Source organism: Nerophis lumbriciformis, linkage group LG31 (assembly GCF_033978685.3).
Source record: "Nerophis lumbriciformis linkage group LG31, RoL_Nlum_v2.1, whole genome shotgun sequence".
Lineage (NCBI taxonomy): Eukaryota > Metazoa > Chordata > Actinopteri > Syngnathiformes > Syngnathidae > Nerophis > Nerophis lumbriciformis.
Window position 1 is genome coordinate 12,060,001 of NC_084578.2, and position 17,500 is coordinate 12,077,500.

A 17,500-nucleotide genomic window follows, 5' to 3' on the forward strand; every position below is an offset into this window, starting at 1 on the left:
AAAAAGTTGGCCTTCAAAAGCATGTTACTGAAAATTAACCAAGCAACAGGTTGTGTATTCACACTTTATTTGGCCTGGTCTACTTCTGTGCAGTACAAGGTGGGTTGGAAAAGTTCCATGGCTGTCGATTTTGATCGCATGTGATGGACAAGTTACCGAATTTTTCGGACTATAAGTCGCAGTTTTTTTTCATAGTTTGGCCGGGCTCCAGTGCGATTTATATATGTTTTTTCCCTTCTTTATTATGCATTTTCGGCAGGTGCGACTTATACTCCGGTGCGACTTATACTCCGAAAAATACTGTACTTGGAAAATGTAGTAAACTAAGCTCGACTAAATGTAGCTCAGAATTGTAGCATGCTAGACTACAAGCTTACACGGCAAAAGTAGCTTGCTCCATCAACACTATGTACAAACCCCGTTTCCATATGAGTTGGGAAATTGTGTTAGATGTAAATATAAACGGAATACAATGATTTGCAAATCCTTTTCAACCCATATTCAGTTGAATGCACTACAAAGACAAGATATTTGATGTTCAAAGTCATAAACTTCATTTTTTTTTTTTTGCAAATAATAATTAACTTAGAATTTCATGGCTGCAACACGTGCCAAAGTAGTTGGGAAAGGGCATGTTCACCACTGTGTTACATGGCCTTTCCTTTTAACAACACTCAGTAAACGTTTGGGAACCGAGAAGACACATTTTTTAAGCTTCTCAGGTGGAATTCTTTCCCATTCTTGCTTGATGTACAGCTTAAGTTGTTCAACAGTCCGGGGGTCTCCGTTGTGGTATTTTAGGCTTCATAATGCGCCACACATTTTCAATGGGAGACAGGTCTGGACTACAGGCAGGCCAGTCTAGTACCCGCAGTCTTTTACTATGAAGCCACGTTGATGTAACACGTGGCTTGGCATTGTCTTGCTGAAATAAGCAGGGGCGTCCATGGTAACGTTGCTTGGATGGCAACATATGTTGCTCCAAAACCTGTATGTACATTTCAGCATTAATGGCGCCTTCACAGATGTGTAAGTTACCCATGTTTTTGGCACTAATACACCCCCATACCATCACAGATGCTGGCTTTTCAACTTTGCGCCTATAACAATCCGGATGGTTCTTTTCCTCTTTGGTCCGAAGGACACAACGTCCACAGTTTCCAAAAACAATTTGAAATGTGGACTCGTCAGACCACAGAACACTTTTCCACTTTGTATCAGTCCATCTTAGATGAGCTCAGGCCCAGCGAAGCCGACGGCGTTTTTGGGTGTTGTTGATAAACGGTTTCCGGCTTGCATAGGAGAGTTTTAACTTGCACTTACAGATGTAGCGACCAACTGTAGTTACTGACAATGGGTTTCTGAAGTGTTCCTGAGCCCATGTGGGGATATCCTTTACACACTGATGTCGCTTGTTGATGCAGTACAGCCTGAGGGATAGAAGGTCACGGGCTTAGCTGCTTACGTGCAGTGATTTCTCCAGATTCTCTGAACCCTTTGATGATATTACGGACCGTAGATGGTGAAATCCCTAAATTCCTTGCAATAGCTGGTTGAGAAAGGTTTTTCTTAAACTGTTCAACAATTTGCTCACACATTTGTTGACAAAGTGGTGACCCTCGCCCCATCCTTGTTTGTGAATGACTGAGCATTTCATGGAATCTACTTTTATACCCAATCATGGCACCCACCTGTTCCCAATTACCCTGCACACCTGTGGGATGTTCCAAATAAGTGTTTGATGAGCATTCCTCAACTTTATTAGTATTTATTGCCACCTTTCCCAACTTCTTTGTCACGTGTTGCTGGCATCAAATTCTAAAGTTAATGATTATTTGCAAAAAAAAAAAATGTTTATCAGTTTGAACATCAAATATGTTGTCTTTGTAGCATATTCAACTGAATATGGGTTGAAAATTATTTGCAAATCATTGTATTTTGTTTATATTTACATCTAAAACAATTTCCCAACTCATATGGAAACGGGGTTTGTATATCTCCACTTAATGTACAACTTTCCACAAAAAAAAAAACGGCAGAGAAAAAATGTTTTTTTTGCAAACTGCAAACATATCCTTTAGCTGGCTTTTTTAACATTTTAACACTTGCAAAGTTGTGGTACCATGTAGGAAAAAACACAAAATAAACAATTTACATAAAAGGCAGTGAAACAATAATAGTAAATAAACAACAACATATATAATGTCGATTTAAATCGAGATTTTAAGACATTTATTTTCATTGGCCCACATGTAAAATTATCAATAATAATGAACAAATGAAACCAACTGGGTCTAATGGGTCCATTTGGTTCCATTTGTATGGTCTCTACAGACCTACTATTAACTATCTCTCATTTAGCTAGGGACACCCTAAAACTCCGTATGGGGGTCCCTGCACCCCACTCTATGTATTTATTTTAGTTTGCCTTTTCTTTGGCCCACTCCGGTAATGTTATTTATTTTCTCAGCCTACAGTAAAAAAAAAAAAATACACAAAAAAAACCCAGCAGATCTAGACCAGGGTTTCTCACGAGAAAGACATTTGTTGAAAAACAAATTATTTGCATGTTGTTATTAGTGTGCTGCCTTGTAATAAGTCAACCCGAACACAACACTTGTAGAGACCGAAGGCCCCGGCTAATTACGCAAAACATCGTTGGCGATGGCGTAGGCTTTCAGGCCGGGCACGACCACAGTACAGTTCCAACATCTGCAGCCCTGTCAACCACAGGAAAGTTCAAATGATGAGCCAAGTCTCGTTAAATCTAACATTCTGGAAATTCCCAGTGTGGCTTCCCGATGTCAGCCTTTTTGTAAGACAAACCAAAAGAATGGAAGAGGGCATCTCAGATCGGTGTTCGAGTGTCGTTGAATTCCTACTATATCATTAAAAGGATTAAGGAAGGCTGGTTTGTTTTTCAGTTACAATAACATTTACCATCATTGGAGATTTAGATGTTTAAGATTTACTAAAGCTTTTGGCCATGACAGTCACAACACACATGACTATTTTCCCGGTGAGAATTATCATCGGTCAAAAGAACCGTTTAAAAACAGCTTGTAATTCTTTAACTCACCTCCAAAGACGCTGATTTCTTTTGTGGAGAAAATGGTAAATGAGTATTTAGCATAACCCCAAATATAAACTGATCCAAATGGGCCCTAAAAGTTAATTGTATACAAAATACACTTTTCATGTTAAGGGGTCACTTTTAAAATCAACAAAGGTTTAGACCAGGTTTATCCAACAATATATATATATATATATATATATATATATATATATATATATATATATATATATATATATATATATATATATATATGTATAAATATAAATATAAATATATAAATTTACATATATGTAAATAAGCATGTATACTAGGGCTGTACGTAATACCGATATTAGTATAGTACCACGATACTAATGAAGCCTATTCGGTACTATACTGCCTCTAAAAAGTACCGGTCATCACATAATCTTCTTTTGTTTTTTTTAAAGTTTATTATGTTTATAAACTCAGGAAATACGTCCCTTGACACATGAGGACTTTAAATATGACCAATGTAAGATGTATACATATATATATATATATATATATATATATATATATTAGGGCTGCAACCAACAATTAATTTGATAGTCGATTAATCTGTTGATTATTACTTCGATTAATCGATTAATAATCTGATAAAAGAAACAAACTACTATACTTTCCAGTATTTTATTGAAAAAAAAACAGCATACTGGCACCATACTTATTTTAATTATTGTTTTGTACATATATTTGTGTGTATATGTGTGTATATAAGTGGTAAAGGAATGGCTAAATCAGGCTAGAATTAAGGTTTTAGAATGTCCTTCCCAAAGTCCTGACTTAAACCCCATTGAGAACATGTGGACAATGCTGAAGAAACAAGTCCATGTCAGAAAACCAACAAATTTAGCTGAACTGCACCAATTTTGTCAAGAGGAGTGGTCAAAAATTCAACCACAAGCTTGTGGATGGCTACCAAAAGTGCCTTATTGCAGTGAAACTTGCCAAGGGACATGTAACCAAATATTAACATTGCTGTATGTATAATTTTGACCCAGTAGATTTGGTCACATTTTCAGTAGACCCATAATAAATTCAGAAAAGAACCAAACTTCATGAATGTTTTTTGTGACCAACAAGTATGTGCTCCAATCACTCTATCACAAAAAAATAAGAGTTATAGAAATTATTGGAAACTCGAGACAGCCATGACATTATGTTCTTTACAAGTGTATGTCAACTTTTGACAACGACTGTATATGTATATGTATATGTATATATATATATATATATATATATATATATATATATATATATATATATATATATATACATACATATATATATATATATTAGAGATGCGCGGTTTGCGGGCACAACCGCGGAGTCCGCGGATTATCCGCGGATCGGGCGGATGAAATTAAAAAAAATTAGATTTTATCCGCGGGTCGGGTCGAGTCGGGTGGTTGAAATAAAAAAAAATTTGATTTTAAATAGATTCCGGCGGGTGGCAGTTAAACCAATTCGGAAATATATATACATAGTTAAATGTTGTTACCCACATACGAAAAACGAGCAGGCACCTGCAGCATATGCCACAACAGAAGAAAAAAAAAAAAAGAGATGGACACTTTTACGGAGCGCAGAAGGGACGCCTCGCCGGGGTCCGGGACCGAGGCCCCTTCCCCCGAGAGGGCCCCACCGGGAGCCGTAGCTGAGGCGATCCGCGAGAAGGGCCCGACGCACGTCCAGGGTCACCACTGCGCCCACCGCACCGACACCCCGCCTCGTCCGCCTTCGCCGCGGCCGGCGTCACACGCAGCAGGTAAGCAGCTTACCTGCCCGCCACCCCCGTGGCCGGGGGCTCGTAACAGGGGTCACTCCGCGCGCGCAGCTTACCTGCCCGCCACCCCTGTTGCCGGGGGCACGTAACAGGGGTCACTCCGCGCGCAGTGCGCTCACGAAAGGGGTGGGGCTCACCCTGGTTGATACAGACAGCAGCTAGGACGGTGGCCATGGAAGTTGGAACCCGCTAAGGAGTGTGTAACAACCCACCTGCCGAATCAACTAGCCCTGAAAATGGATGGCGCTGGAGCGTCGGGCCCTTATACCCGGCCGTCGCCGGCAGCGAGACGCGCTTGGAGGTGCGCTCAGCGCGGCTCCCATATGATTGCGCACTGGTGTGCGTCTGGGTCGTGACAGCGTGGCACGCGAATGTCTGTGCTGCATTGGATCAGTCTCCTTTCTTTAACAGGCAAAAGCTTTATAACCTCACTAATGCCTTGCATCGTCTATATTAGATATATAACAACGGGCGGGTGCGGGCGGGTGCGGGCGGATGCGGTTCTGATCAAATGTTAGATCGGGTGGATTGCGGATGGTTGACGACTTTCTGATGCGGTTGCGGATGAAATAATTGCCTATCCGCGCATCTCTAATATATATATATATATATATATACATATATATATATATATAAATATATATATATGGCCATATGTTTGGCCATATACACATATACAGTATATATATATATATGTTTTGGCCAGGGGCCAGATCTTTTTAGCCCAATGCGGCCCCCCGAGTCAAAAAGTGTGGGCACCCCTGCCATAGATATATTTATTAACGGTTTCCCGATTTGGTATTCCATCCATCCATTTTCTACCGCTTGTCCTTTTTGGGGTCGATCTGGTATTGATATTGGTCCTATATCAGCAAAATAACAAGTATCAGATGATATCAGCTTGTATCTAAAATCTCTGATACAATCGTGGTGACTTGTGCAAAGCTGGACAGCCAATTAACATTTTGGCTGACATCGTATCCGGTTAATATCGTTATCGGCCAATACTCAAGGCTCCAATATCGGTATTGTATCAGAAGTGAAAAAGTTGTACAGGGACATCCCTGCTATTTATCAACGCTGGAAATGGCAATGATAGCAGATGTCATATTCCCTCCACTTTTCAAAAATAAAATTAAAAATCCCAGATTTATAACAATGCGCTAACATAACAAGTGTGGTTTTGTCCACTTACTAATCAAAATTTAAGATTACACTTATTGAACAAAGAAAAACAATGTACTACCCAAATTTGAAAGTAGTTTTGCCAATGTTGTGAGGGGAGAAGATACTAATTTTGGCCTTTGTTGTTATGTCAAGTACTATTAGAAACACAACATATTAATCGAATATGAACTCTGGTTCTACAAGCGGCGAATCATGAACCAGTGAAGTGAAACTATCAGTGAGCACTTATATGCCAACATGCTACAACAGACCTGTGTTTGAGAAGCAGAGCCCGGAGGACACAGGATCTGTCCTCAGGCCTGATCTGATCAGAGATGATCATCGTCTCCACCACCAAATGGGCGATTCCAGGCAGAGAGTTCTGCTCAAGGTCCAGGAGGATGGCACCTTGGAAAGAGTTTGTGTGATTGGGATTACTATTGTTGCCCAGTCTGCAAATTTTCAATAAAATGTACACAAATCGACATCTACCATGAGTGATGGTGCGACGGAGCTCAAGTAAACTTCGGAAGGAGAGTGAAGCCACGTGAGGTTTCCCCCAGCGGTCGGTCTCCTCCTCCACGTCCTCTTCGAACTTGATCCAGCGAGCGCGCTCCTTCCAACGCATCTCATGGTCCTTCTCTACGATGAGCTCGTTCAGCTCTACGAACAACTGGAGACCAAGCAAAGCACATATGAGAACTCCAGAATAAATAATACAAAACATGTTTTCAAAATTTAAGGTGATTATTGTAGCTGATCAATCGGCAGAAGTGTTATCGGAAAATCAGTGCCTTAATAAACATAATATAAATATATCCTGTGGCGTACCCCAGGGATCAATACCGGGACCAAAATTGTTCAATCTCTGTACAAACGACATTTGTAAAGTTACAAAAGACTTAAAATAGGGGTGTTAAAATTGTTTTCACTGAGGGCCACAGGGTTAGGTAAGGCTGCCCTCAGAGGGCCGTTTGTAACAATGAATAATACATAAATATAAATTGCCTCTTGATATTATTACACCATTATTTATTAATTACCGTATTTTCCGGACTATAAGGCGCACTTTAATTTTCTCAAAACTCGACAGTGCGCCTTATAACCCGGTGCGCCTAATGTACGGAATACTTTTTGTTGCTTACCGACCTCGAAGCTATTTTATTTGGTACATGGTGTAATGATAAGTGTGACCAGTAGATGGCAGTCACAAATAAGTGATATGTTCAGACTGCAATATGATTGCAGTCACACATAAGAGATACGTGTAGACTGCAATATGATGGCAGTCACACATAAGAGATACGTGTCGACTGCAATATGATGGCAGTCACACATAAGAGATACATGTAGACTGCTATACGACCTGGATGCTATTTTATTTGGTACATGGTGTAATGATAAGTGTGACCAGTAGATGGCAGTCACAAATAAGCGATACGTGTAGGCAGCATTATGATGGCAGTCACACATAAGAGATACGTGTAGACTGCAATATGATGGCAGTCACACATAAGAGATACGTGTAGACTGGAATATGACTCAAGTAAACAACCTCAACATTGTATATGTTCCATTGAAAATACAGAACATTACACACGGCGGTCAACAATCTATCAACATGTCTTTGTACGACTTTGGTAAGCTATGAAGCCGCACCGCTTGATGGATTAAACTGTGCTTCAACATACGAGTATTATTATGGTGTGTGTATAGGTTAAGACATATTATCTGGTATTTGTTTCGCAATATTATGCAAAAGCAACGTTTCTTACCTTCCTGATCTGTATTTGGGATCTGGGTAACACTTTAGTAGGGGGAACATATTCACCATTAATGAGTTGCTTATTAACATGCAAATTAGTAACATATTGGCTCTTAATTAGTCATTATTAAGTACTTATTAATGCCTTATTCTGCATGGTCTTATTATACAACCAGTAAGCCATTAACTAAGAGTCTTCCCTCAATAACCTCAGAATAATTGCTTATTAGTAACCCTAACCCTTATATGTTCCCCTAGTGTCCAAACAACTCTAAATTAAGTATTTTTTACTTAGAAAATGTTCCCCATACTAAAGTGTTACGGGGATCTGCCTAAATCCTGAAAATATGCGCGAATCCGCCTTTGACTACTGCTCGCCAGTGTTACCATATCTGAGTAACTGTGTAGAAATATGGGGAAATAACTGTTACAAAAAGGGAGAATCTACAAATACATATTGCATTATCCGGACCATAGGGCGCACTGGATTATAAGATGCACTGCCAATCTTTTTTCCTTCAAAAGCGCATTAAAGTAGTCATATTATTTTTATTTTTTTTCTAAATGTAAAACACTTCCTTGTGGTCTACATAACATGTAATGGTAGTTCTTTGGTCAAAATGTTGCATAGATGATGTTTTACAGATCATCTTCAAGCCGCTTTCTGACAGTCGCTTCAGGATGCGCCGTTTTGTGGGCGGTCTTATTTACGCGGCTCACCTTCGACAGCGTCTTCTCCCCGTCATCTTTGTTGTAGCGGTGTAGCGTGCAAGGACGGGAGTGGAAGAAGTGTGAAAAGATGGAGCTAACTGTTTTAATCACATTCAGACTTTACTTCAATCAATAACGGAGCAGCATCTCCTCCTCCGGAAACAACAGCAACGCCGGAAATGTGTCCCGTAAAAAAAACGTCCGACCGGAACTCTCGAATAACTAAAGTTCCTTGGGTGAATAATGTAAACTCACTACACCGGTATGTTTTAGCACTTTCATGGCGAGTCTACTGACAGATATAAGTACGAATTTTGCACTACTTTATATAAGAAATGGCAACAGCGGAGGATGAATGTCCCATAACAAGAAGATAGAGACTAGAAGAAGCTTATCGACTACGGTGTCCCCACGGACTACAAAGGCGGATGCGCGCAAATTTTCAGGATTTATGCAGATCCCAAATACAGATCAACATGTACCAGAAGGTAAGAAAAGTTGCTTTTGCATACAATTGTGAAACAAAACGCCAGATAATGTCTTACCTTATACACACACCATGATAATACTCGTATGTTTAATGCGCCGACAATCCATCAAGCAGTGCGGCTTCATAGCTGACCAAAGTCTTACAAAAATTACAGATTTTGAGCGCCGTGTGTAATTTTCTATATTCTCAATGGAACATATAAAGTTTTGGGGTTGTTTACTGGCGTCAGCGAGCAGTTTACACGTATCTCTTGTGAGTGACTGCCATCTACTGGTCACACTTATCATTACACCATGTACCAAATAAAGTACGTTTGAGGTTGGTAAACACAGCCAGATTTATGCCGAACATTAGGCGCACCGGGTTACAAGGCGCACTGTCGATTTTTGAAAAAAATGAAAGGATTTTAAGTGCGCCTTATGGTCCGAAAAATACGGGTAGTTCAAATATACAACAATCGATTCCTCAGGTCAGAAAAAAAGTTGGCTGTTGGCCACAAACCTCATGAGTCTTCTTGTCTGCGGCTCTTTTCTTCTTCTTCAAGCTGCATAGCGGCGTGGAACTGTTACTTGTCCGGCCCAGCTGGCATCTGGATGACTTCTTCACCAGGTGACGTCTCACCCCGGGGTTGTCCTCGAATCTGTGACCTGCACGGAACAGAATGATTGACTTCAAAGTCAAATTTGTTGCAAAGATGATCATGGCCATTATTATCACTGATTCAGACTATGATGTGGACGATACCAGACCGAAAGAAAACCCAGTTATAAGGTTGTGGTTATCAAAGATAACTGGGAACGGGAACAATTGCATTGTTGGGTGATCTTGTGCTTGTTGATAAGCAAAAATACGGTAGTTTTAACGAGTAGATTAATACTGTAAGAGTCCAGAGCGAGGATAATACTAGGAATGTTCCGATCAGGGTTTCTTGTTGCCGATACCGATCATCGAGGAGCGATATTGGCAGATGCCAATACTAAATCAATCACGTTTTAACTGTACATAAATTGAAGTTTAACAATATCAACACAATATTAAAACAAGTTCCTTATTTTATTTTATTACATGTAATTGTTTGAGCTAAACATACTCAATGTGTCCATTTGCTATACCGCTTTCAAAACAAAATCAATAGTACCATACCAACCTTGAGACCTCCGATTTCGGGGGTGGGTGGGGCGGGGGCATGGCTAAGAGGGGAGGAGTATATTTACAGCTAGAATTCAAGTATTCAATATATATATATATATATATACATATATATATATATATATATATATAAGAAATACTTGACTTTTAGTGAATTCTAGCTATAAATATATATTTACTTTATTATATATATATATAATAATAATAATAATAACTGGGATTTATATAGCGCTTTTCTAAGTACCCAAAGTCGCTTTACATGTAGAACCCATCATTCATTCACACCTGGTGGTGGTAAGCTACTTTCATAGCCACAGCTGCCCTGGGGTAGACTGACGAAAGCGTGGCTGCAATTTGCGCCAACGGCCCCTCCGACCACCACCTATCATTCATCATTCAATTCACCGGTGTGAGTGGAACCGGGGGCAAAGGGTGAAGTGTCCCGCCCAAGGACACAACGGCAGCGATTTTTGGATGGTAAGAGGCGGGGAGCGAACCTGCAACCCTCGGGTTTCTGACACGGTTGCTCTACCCACTACGCCACGCCAATACACACGTATATATATATATATATATATATATATATATATATATATATATATATATATATATATATATATATATATATATATATATATATATATATACATAAATAAAATAAATACTTGAATTTCAGTGTTCATCTATTTACACATATACACACACATAACACTCATCTACTCATTGTTGAGTTAAGGGTTGAATTGTCCATCCTTGTTCTATTCTCTGTCACTATTTTTCTAACCATGCTGAACACCCTTTCGCAGGTACCCAGAAAGGTTTCGAGTACCACCAAAAAAACTGAATCTCTGAAGACAGTATAAAAATCTGTGTTAAAGGTGTACACATACTGTTTGTATAATAAGCATGTTATTGTTTACAAATGAGGGTTAAAAGTTCAGTACTAAAAAAAAAAAAAAAAAAGAATGTGGCTTAAGTACAGTTTTTTAATTGAGCTGCTGCATTTTTTGGTTGGGTTGTTTATTTATTTTGAGTAACTTCTACATTTCTAAAAGGGGAGGAATGTAATAGAGTGATCTATGTTTGTCTGTTGCCATCTCCTGGTGAATGTTGGCTATAGCGTACTGGGGTTACTTTTTGGTTGGCCAACGATTTACGTGGTGTTGCGCACCTGACGTCAAGTGTGTGAGTCTGTTCTGAAGTCTACAGTAAAGAGACGTACTTCATCACCTCGCCTGGTTATTGCCTCCAACTCAATATATTACAACAACAACATTGCTGTTTACGGCAGACAAACTGCTTTACGGTAGAATAAAACATGGCTGCTGTTGTTGTGTGGTGTTACCGCGCTGGGAGGACGTTAATGAAACTGCCTAACAATAAACCTACAAAAGAAACCAATAACTCGCCCTCGATCATTCTACAGTTATAACGTGTTTGGGAAGGCACGCTGTTTATATTGTGGGAAAGCGGACGTGAATACAGGCTGTTGACACGTCACTCATGTCCGCATGGAGCTGGAGGGGGCGTGGCTTCCAGCTCCGCCTGAATTTCGGGAGAAAATTTGTCCCGGGAGGTTTTCGGGAGAGGCGCTGAATTTCGGGAGTCTCCCGGAAAATCCGGGAGGGTTGGCAAGTATGATAGTACACATTACCTAAACAAAAGCAACAAAATACTATGACTCATTTAAATCCTTAGTTTTTTGCCCTCAAAGTCTTTCTGAGTCCAAGGAATCATTCTTTCAGTTTGTAAACAAATAATCGGCAATGGTGATCATATACGTTTTCACAAAAATCATTCGATACTGATCGGTGGTTGATGGCTCTGCACATCCCTAGAAAATATCGCAGCAACCCTTGGAATGTCAGTACTGTCACAGTCAGTACACAGATCCATAAATCGGTGGTGTTGATACGAAGGGTTGTATCAGTACATGATCGATACTACAAAACCCAAAACCAGTGAAGTTGGCACGTTGTGTAAATCGTAAATAAAAACAGAATACAATGATTTGTAAATCCTTTTCAACCAATATTCAATTGAATAGACTGCAAAGACAAGATACTCAACGTTCAAACTGGTAAACGTTATTTTTTGCAAATATTAGCTCATTTGGAATTTGACTCCTGCAACATGTTTAAAAAAAAGCTGGCACAAGTGGCAACAAAGACTCAGAAAGTTGAGGAATACCGGTACTCATCAAACACTTATTTGGAACATCCCACAGGCTAATTGGGAACAGGTGGGTGCCATGATTGGGTATAAAAGGAGCTTCCATGAAATGCTCAGTCATTCACAAACAAGGACGGGGCGAGGGTCACCACTTTGTGAAGAAATGCGTGAGCAAATTGTCGAACAGTTTAAGAACAACATTTCTCAACAAACTATTGCAAGGAATTTAGGGATTTCACCATCTACGGTCCGTAATATCATCAAAAGGTTCAGAGAATCTGGAGAAATCACTGCACGTAAGCGATGATATTACGGACCTTCGATCCCTCAGGCGGTACTGCATCAAAAAGCGACATCAGTGTGTAAAGGATATCACCACATGGGCTCAGCAACACTTCAGAAAACCACTTTCAGTAATTACAGTTTTTCGCTACATCTGTAAGTACAAGTTAAAACTCTGCTATGCAAAGCGAAACCCATTTATCAACAACACCCAGAAATGCCGCCGGCTTCGCTGGGCCTGAGCTCATCTAAGATGGACTGATGCAAAGTGTAAAAGTGTTCTGTGGTCTGACGAGTCCACATTTCAAATTGTTTTTGGAAACTGGACGTCGTGTCCTCCGGGACAAAGAGGAAAAGAACCACCCAGATTGTTATAGGTGCAAAGTTCAAAAGGCAGCATCTGTGATGGTATGGGGGTGTATTAGTGCCCAAGGCATGGGTAACTTACACATCTGTGAAGGCACCATTAATGCTGAAAGGTACATACAGCATTTGGAGCAACATATGTTGCCATCCAAGCAACGTTACCATGGACGCCCCTGCTTATTTCAGCAAGACAAAGCCAAGCCACGTGTTACAACAGCGTGGCTTCATAGTAAAAGAGTGCGGGTACTAGACTGGCCTGCCTGTAGCCCAGATCTGTCTCCCATTGAAAATGTGTGGCGCATTATGAAGCCTAAAATACCACAACGGAGACCCCCGGACTGTTGAACAACTTAAGCTGTATATCAAGCAAGAATTGGAAATAATTCCACCTGAAAAGCTACAAAAATTGGTCTCCTCAGTTCCTAAACATTTACTGAGTGTTGTTAAAAGGAAAGGCCATGTAACAGAGTGATAAAAATGCCCCTGTGCCAACGTATTGCTGCCATTAAATTCTACGTTTACCTCTAAAGGCTTAGTGGCCACCTTAGGACAGCACGTTTTAGCTCTTATTTCCAAAATTGTGTACTCTACTGAATTGGGGTCTTATGCCGACATATGGACACTTATACTGCCATCTGGTGGTGTCAGAGGAGTACAACATACAATGGAATTTGGAAAAAAAAGTTTAAAAATAAAAATGTGCATGTCACTACACATGAAGTACACGTTTGTGTACTTACATCATATTAACAGATGATTTTTAGTTTTTATTCTATTTAGGGTCCAATAAGCCCAAATAGCAAAGAGAAATAAAACAAGCATGTAAACAAACAGCTTGGGCCTTAAAGGGGAACATTATCACCAGACCTATGTAAGCGTCAATATATACCTTGATGTTGCAGGAAAAAGACCATATATTTTTTTAACCGATTTCCGAACTCTAAATGGGTGAATTTTGGCAAATTAAACGCCTTTCTAATATTCGCTCTCGGAGCGATGACGTCACAACGTGGCGTCACATCGGGAAGCAATCCGCCATTTTCTCAAACACCGAGTCAAATCAGCTCTGTTATTTTCCATTTTTTCGACTGTTTTCCGTACCTTGGAGACATCATTCCTCGTCGGTGTGTTGTCGTAGGGTGTAACAACACGAACAGGGACGGATTCAAGTTGCACCAGTGGCCCAAAGATGCGAAAGTGGCAAGAAATTGGATGTTTGTTCCGCACACTTTACCGACAAAAGCTATGCTACGACAGAGATGGCAAGAATGTGTGGATATCCTGCGACACTCAAAGCAGATGCATTTCCAAACGATAAAGTCAAAGAAATCTGCCGCCAGACCTCCATTGAATCTGCCGGAGTGTGTGAGCAATTCAGGGACAAAGGACCTCGGTAGCACGGCAAGCAATGGCGGCAGTTTGTTCCCGCAGACGAGCGAGCTAAACCCCCTGGATGTCTTGGCTCACACCGTCCCAAGATGATCAAGAGAAGAAATATCGACCCTAGCTTCCCTGGCCTGCTGACATCAACTCCAAAACTGGACAGATCAGCTTTCAGGAAAAGAGCGCGGATGAGGGTATGTCTACAGAATATATTAATTGATGAAAATTGGGCTGTCTGCACTCTTAAAGTGCATGTTGTTGCCAAATGTATTTCATATGCTGTAAACCTAGTTCATAGTTGTTTGTTTCCTTTAATGCCAAACAAACACATACCAATCGTTGGTTAGAAGGCGATCGCCGAATTCGTCCTCGCTTTCTCCCGTGTCGCTGGCTGTCGTGTCGTTTTCGTCGTTTTCGCTTGCATACGGTTCAAACCGATATGGCTCAATAGCTTCAGTTTCTTCTTCAATTTAATTTTCGCTACCTGCCTCCACACTACAACCGTCCGTTTCAATACATTCGCAATCTGTTTAATCGCTTAAGCCGCTGAAATCCGAGTCTGAATCCGAGCTAATGTCGCTATAGGTTGCTGTTCTTTCCGCCATGTTTGTTTGTGTTGGCTTCACTATGTGACGTCACAGGAAAATGGATGGGTATTCATAACGATGGTTAAAATCAGGCACTTTGAAGCTTTTTTTAGGGATATTGCGTGATGGGTAACATTTTGAAAAAAACTTCGAAAAATATAATAAGCCACTGGGAACTGATTTTTAATGGTTTTAACCATTCTGAAATTGTGATAATGTTCCCCTTTAAGAGGTTAATAATTATTTTCCCAAAAAAAATAAGTTTCTAAGTTTGAACATTAAATATCTAGTCTTTGCAGTCTATTCAATTGAATATAAGTTGAAAAGGATTTGCAAATCATTGTATTCTGTTTTTATTTACGAACTACACAACGTGCCAACTTCACTGGTTTTGGGTTTTTGTATCTAAACCACTGCCTTAGTATGAAATTTGGTGTGGCCTGGACTTGTGTAGTGTACATCACAATTCATACAGCTGAATGACTTGAGGGATTTTCAGAATCAGAGAATACAATTAGTATCATGAATTAATTTTTAAAAATGCCTTTAAAGTAAAAACAAATAAATAAATACCGATGGCCGTACCCGAATCACACACAGGTTGTCAATGAAATGTCTTTCCGCTCCAGCTGTGGCTGAGCCCCAAGCCAAATGGAAGCCAGTGGATCAATGAAAAAAACGGAAACAGCAACATTCCACTCAATACCATGGACCAACTCAGTACTCTGACATGAATGTTCCCCATACCATTAATCAAGCCGTGACCAGTGGAAACTCACATCCATTGATTACACGGCTCAAAATGGACCAAAAAGTTTACGGGTGAGAAACCGTATCACGATGGACGCAAGCTCGGACCAAACAGAGAGAAACCGTACGTCCGAGTTCCCACAGAAAGACACTTACGGATCGAGTGGTCGAGCGGCGACCCCAGTTGAGAGTGGATCGACTCGAGCAAGTCGTAGTCGTCAAAATCTAAAACAAACTCTTCGAACTCCTCAAGTTCCTCCACATTGGGCAGCGAGCTGTGGTGCTCGTGTTGGTGCTGCCTCGGTGTGCCGGAGGATTTCTGGACGCCGCATTGGTGCTCGGCTCCGTTGTTGTCGGAACAGTTCTTCTTATCTTGCGCTTCTGGATCTGTCATCTTGACAGCCGGTACCTCCTCCTGTCCTCCTCTCTCCAAGCGGGCTTACTGCTCATCCAGGGCTGCCAAATCTTGAAGGGCAGTGTGCTCCCCCCCTCGGACCACTTTTCACACGTTTACCAGACTCTCTCTTCCGGGGGTTTGTTGCACCATAAACCTGGCGGTGAGTTGGATGAGCGTGATCCGGAGTCGCAATAGCTCGTTCCTTCTGAACAGACCAAAAAAAGGACAAAATATCCAGCAGACACCTCTGTAGATCCGCAGTGATCCGCAAAAAAGGGTGGTCTTCTTTGTGAGACCCGTCAGCTGCATCACGGTGCACCCTTTTTAGTAATGTCCACAGTCTATTGATTTTGAGGGTGTGCCATAACGACATGGAGAATCAGTGTAGAGATGTGCTTCTCTATTACTGCCTAACCCAGGGGTCGGCAACCCAAACTGTTGAAAGAGCCATATTGGACCAAAAATACAAAAACAAATCTGTCTGGAGCCGCAAAAAATTAAAAGCCACATTACATACAGATAGTGTGTCATGAGATATAAATTGAATTAATATGACTTAAATGAAACTAAATGAGCTCAAATATAGCTACAAATGAGGCATAATTATGCAATATGTACATATAGCTAGCCTAAATAGCATGTTAGCATCAAAAACAAGAACAAATCTGTCTGGAGCCGCAAAAAATTAAAAGCCATATTACATACAGATAGTGTGTCATGAGATATAAATTGAATTAATATGACTTAAAGGAAACTAAATGAGCTCAAATATAGCTACAAATGAGGCATAATTATGCAATATGTACATATAGCTAGCCTAAATAGCATGTTAGCATCAAAAACAAGAACAAATCTGTCTGGAGCCGCAAAAAATTAAAAGCCATATTACATACAGATAGTGTGTCATGAGATATAAATTGAATTAATATGACTTAAAGGAAACTAAATGAGCTCAAATATAGCTACAAATGAGGCATAATTATGCAATATGTACATATAGCTAGCCTAAATAGCATGTTAGAATCAAAAACAAAAACAAATCTGTCTGGAGCCGCAAAAAATTAAAAGTCATATTACATACAGATAGTGTGTCATGAGATATAAATTGAATTAATATGACTTAAAGGAAACTAAAAGAGCTCAAATATAGCTACAAATGAGGCATAATTATGCAATATGTACATATAGCTAGCCTAAATAGCATGTTAGCATCGATTAGCTCGCAGTAATGCAGTGACCAAATATGTCTGATTAGCACTCCACACAAGTCAATAACATCAACAAAACTCACCTTTGTGGATTCATGCACAACGTTAAAAGTTTGGTGGACAACATGAGACAGAAAAAGAAGTGGCATAAAACACGTCCTAGAAAGTCGCAGAAAGATATACATGTAAA

The 17,500-nt window shown here is 40.2% G+C and overlaps 1 protein-coding gene across 2 annotated transcripts in view; it reads right to left on the reverse strand.

Annotated features, from left to right (window-relative positions):
- slc4a3 (solute carrier family 4 member 3) overlaps positions 1-17,500 on the reverse strand; it is a 134,650-nt gene that overhangs the window by 49,786 nt on the left and 67,364 nt on the right. Inside the window, exons 1-4 of one of the 2 annotated variants that reach the window (XM_061926564.1) lie at positions 15,862-16,370; positions 9,518-9,663; positions 6,543-6,723; positions 6,323-6,458 (exon numbers count right to left, since the gene is read on the reverse strand). In XM_061926564.1, coding sequence (XP_061782548.1) covers positions 6,323-6,458; positions 6,543-6,723; positions 9,518-9,663; positions 15,862-16,099 — 701 coding nt within the window. In that variant the 5' untranslated portion in view covers positions 16,100-16,370. Of the gene's footprint in view, positions 1-6,322; positions 6,459-6,542; positions 6,724-9,517; positions 9,664-15,861; positions 16,371-17,500 lie in introns of those variants that run through there. The other variant, XM_061926563.1, reaches the window with a different exon arrangement.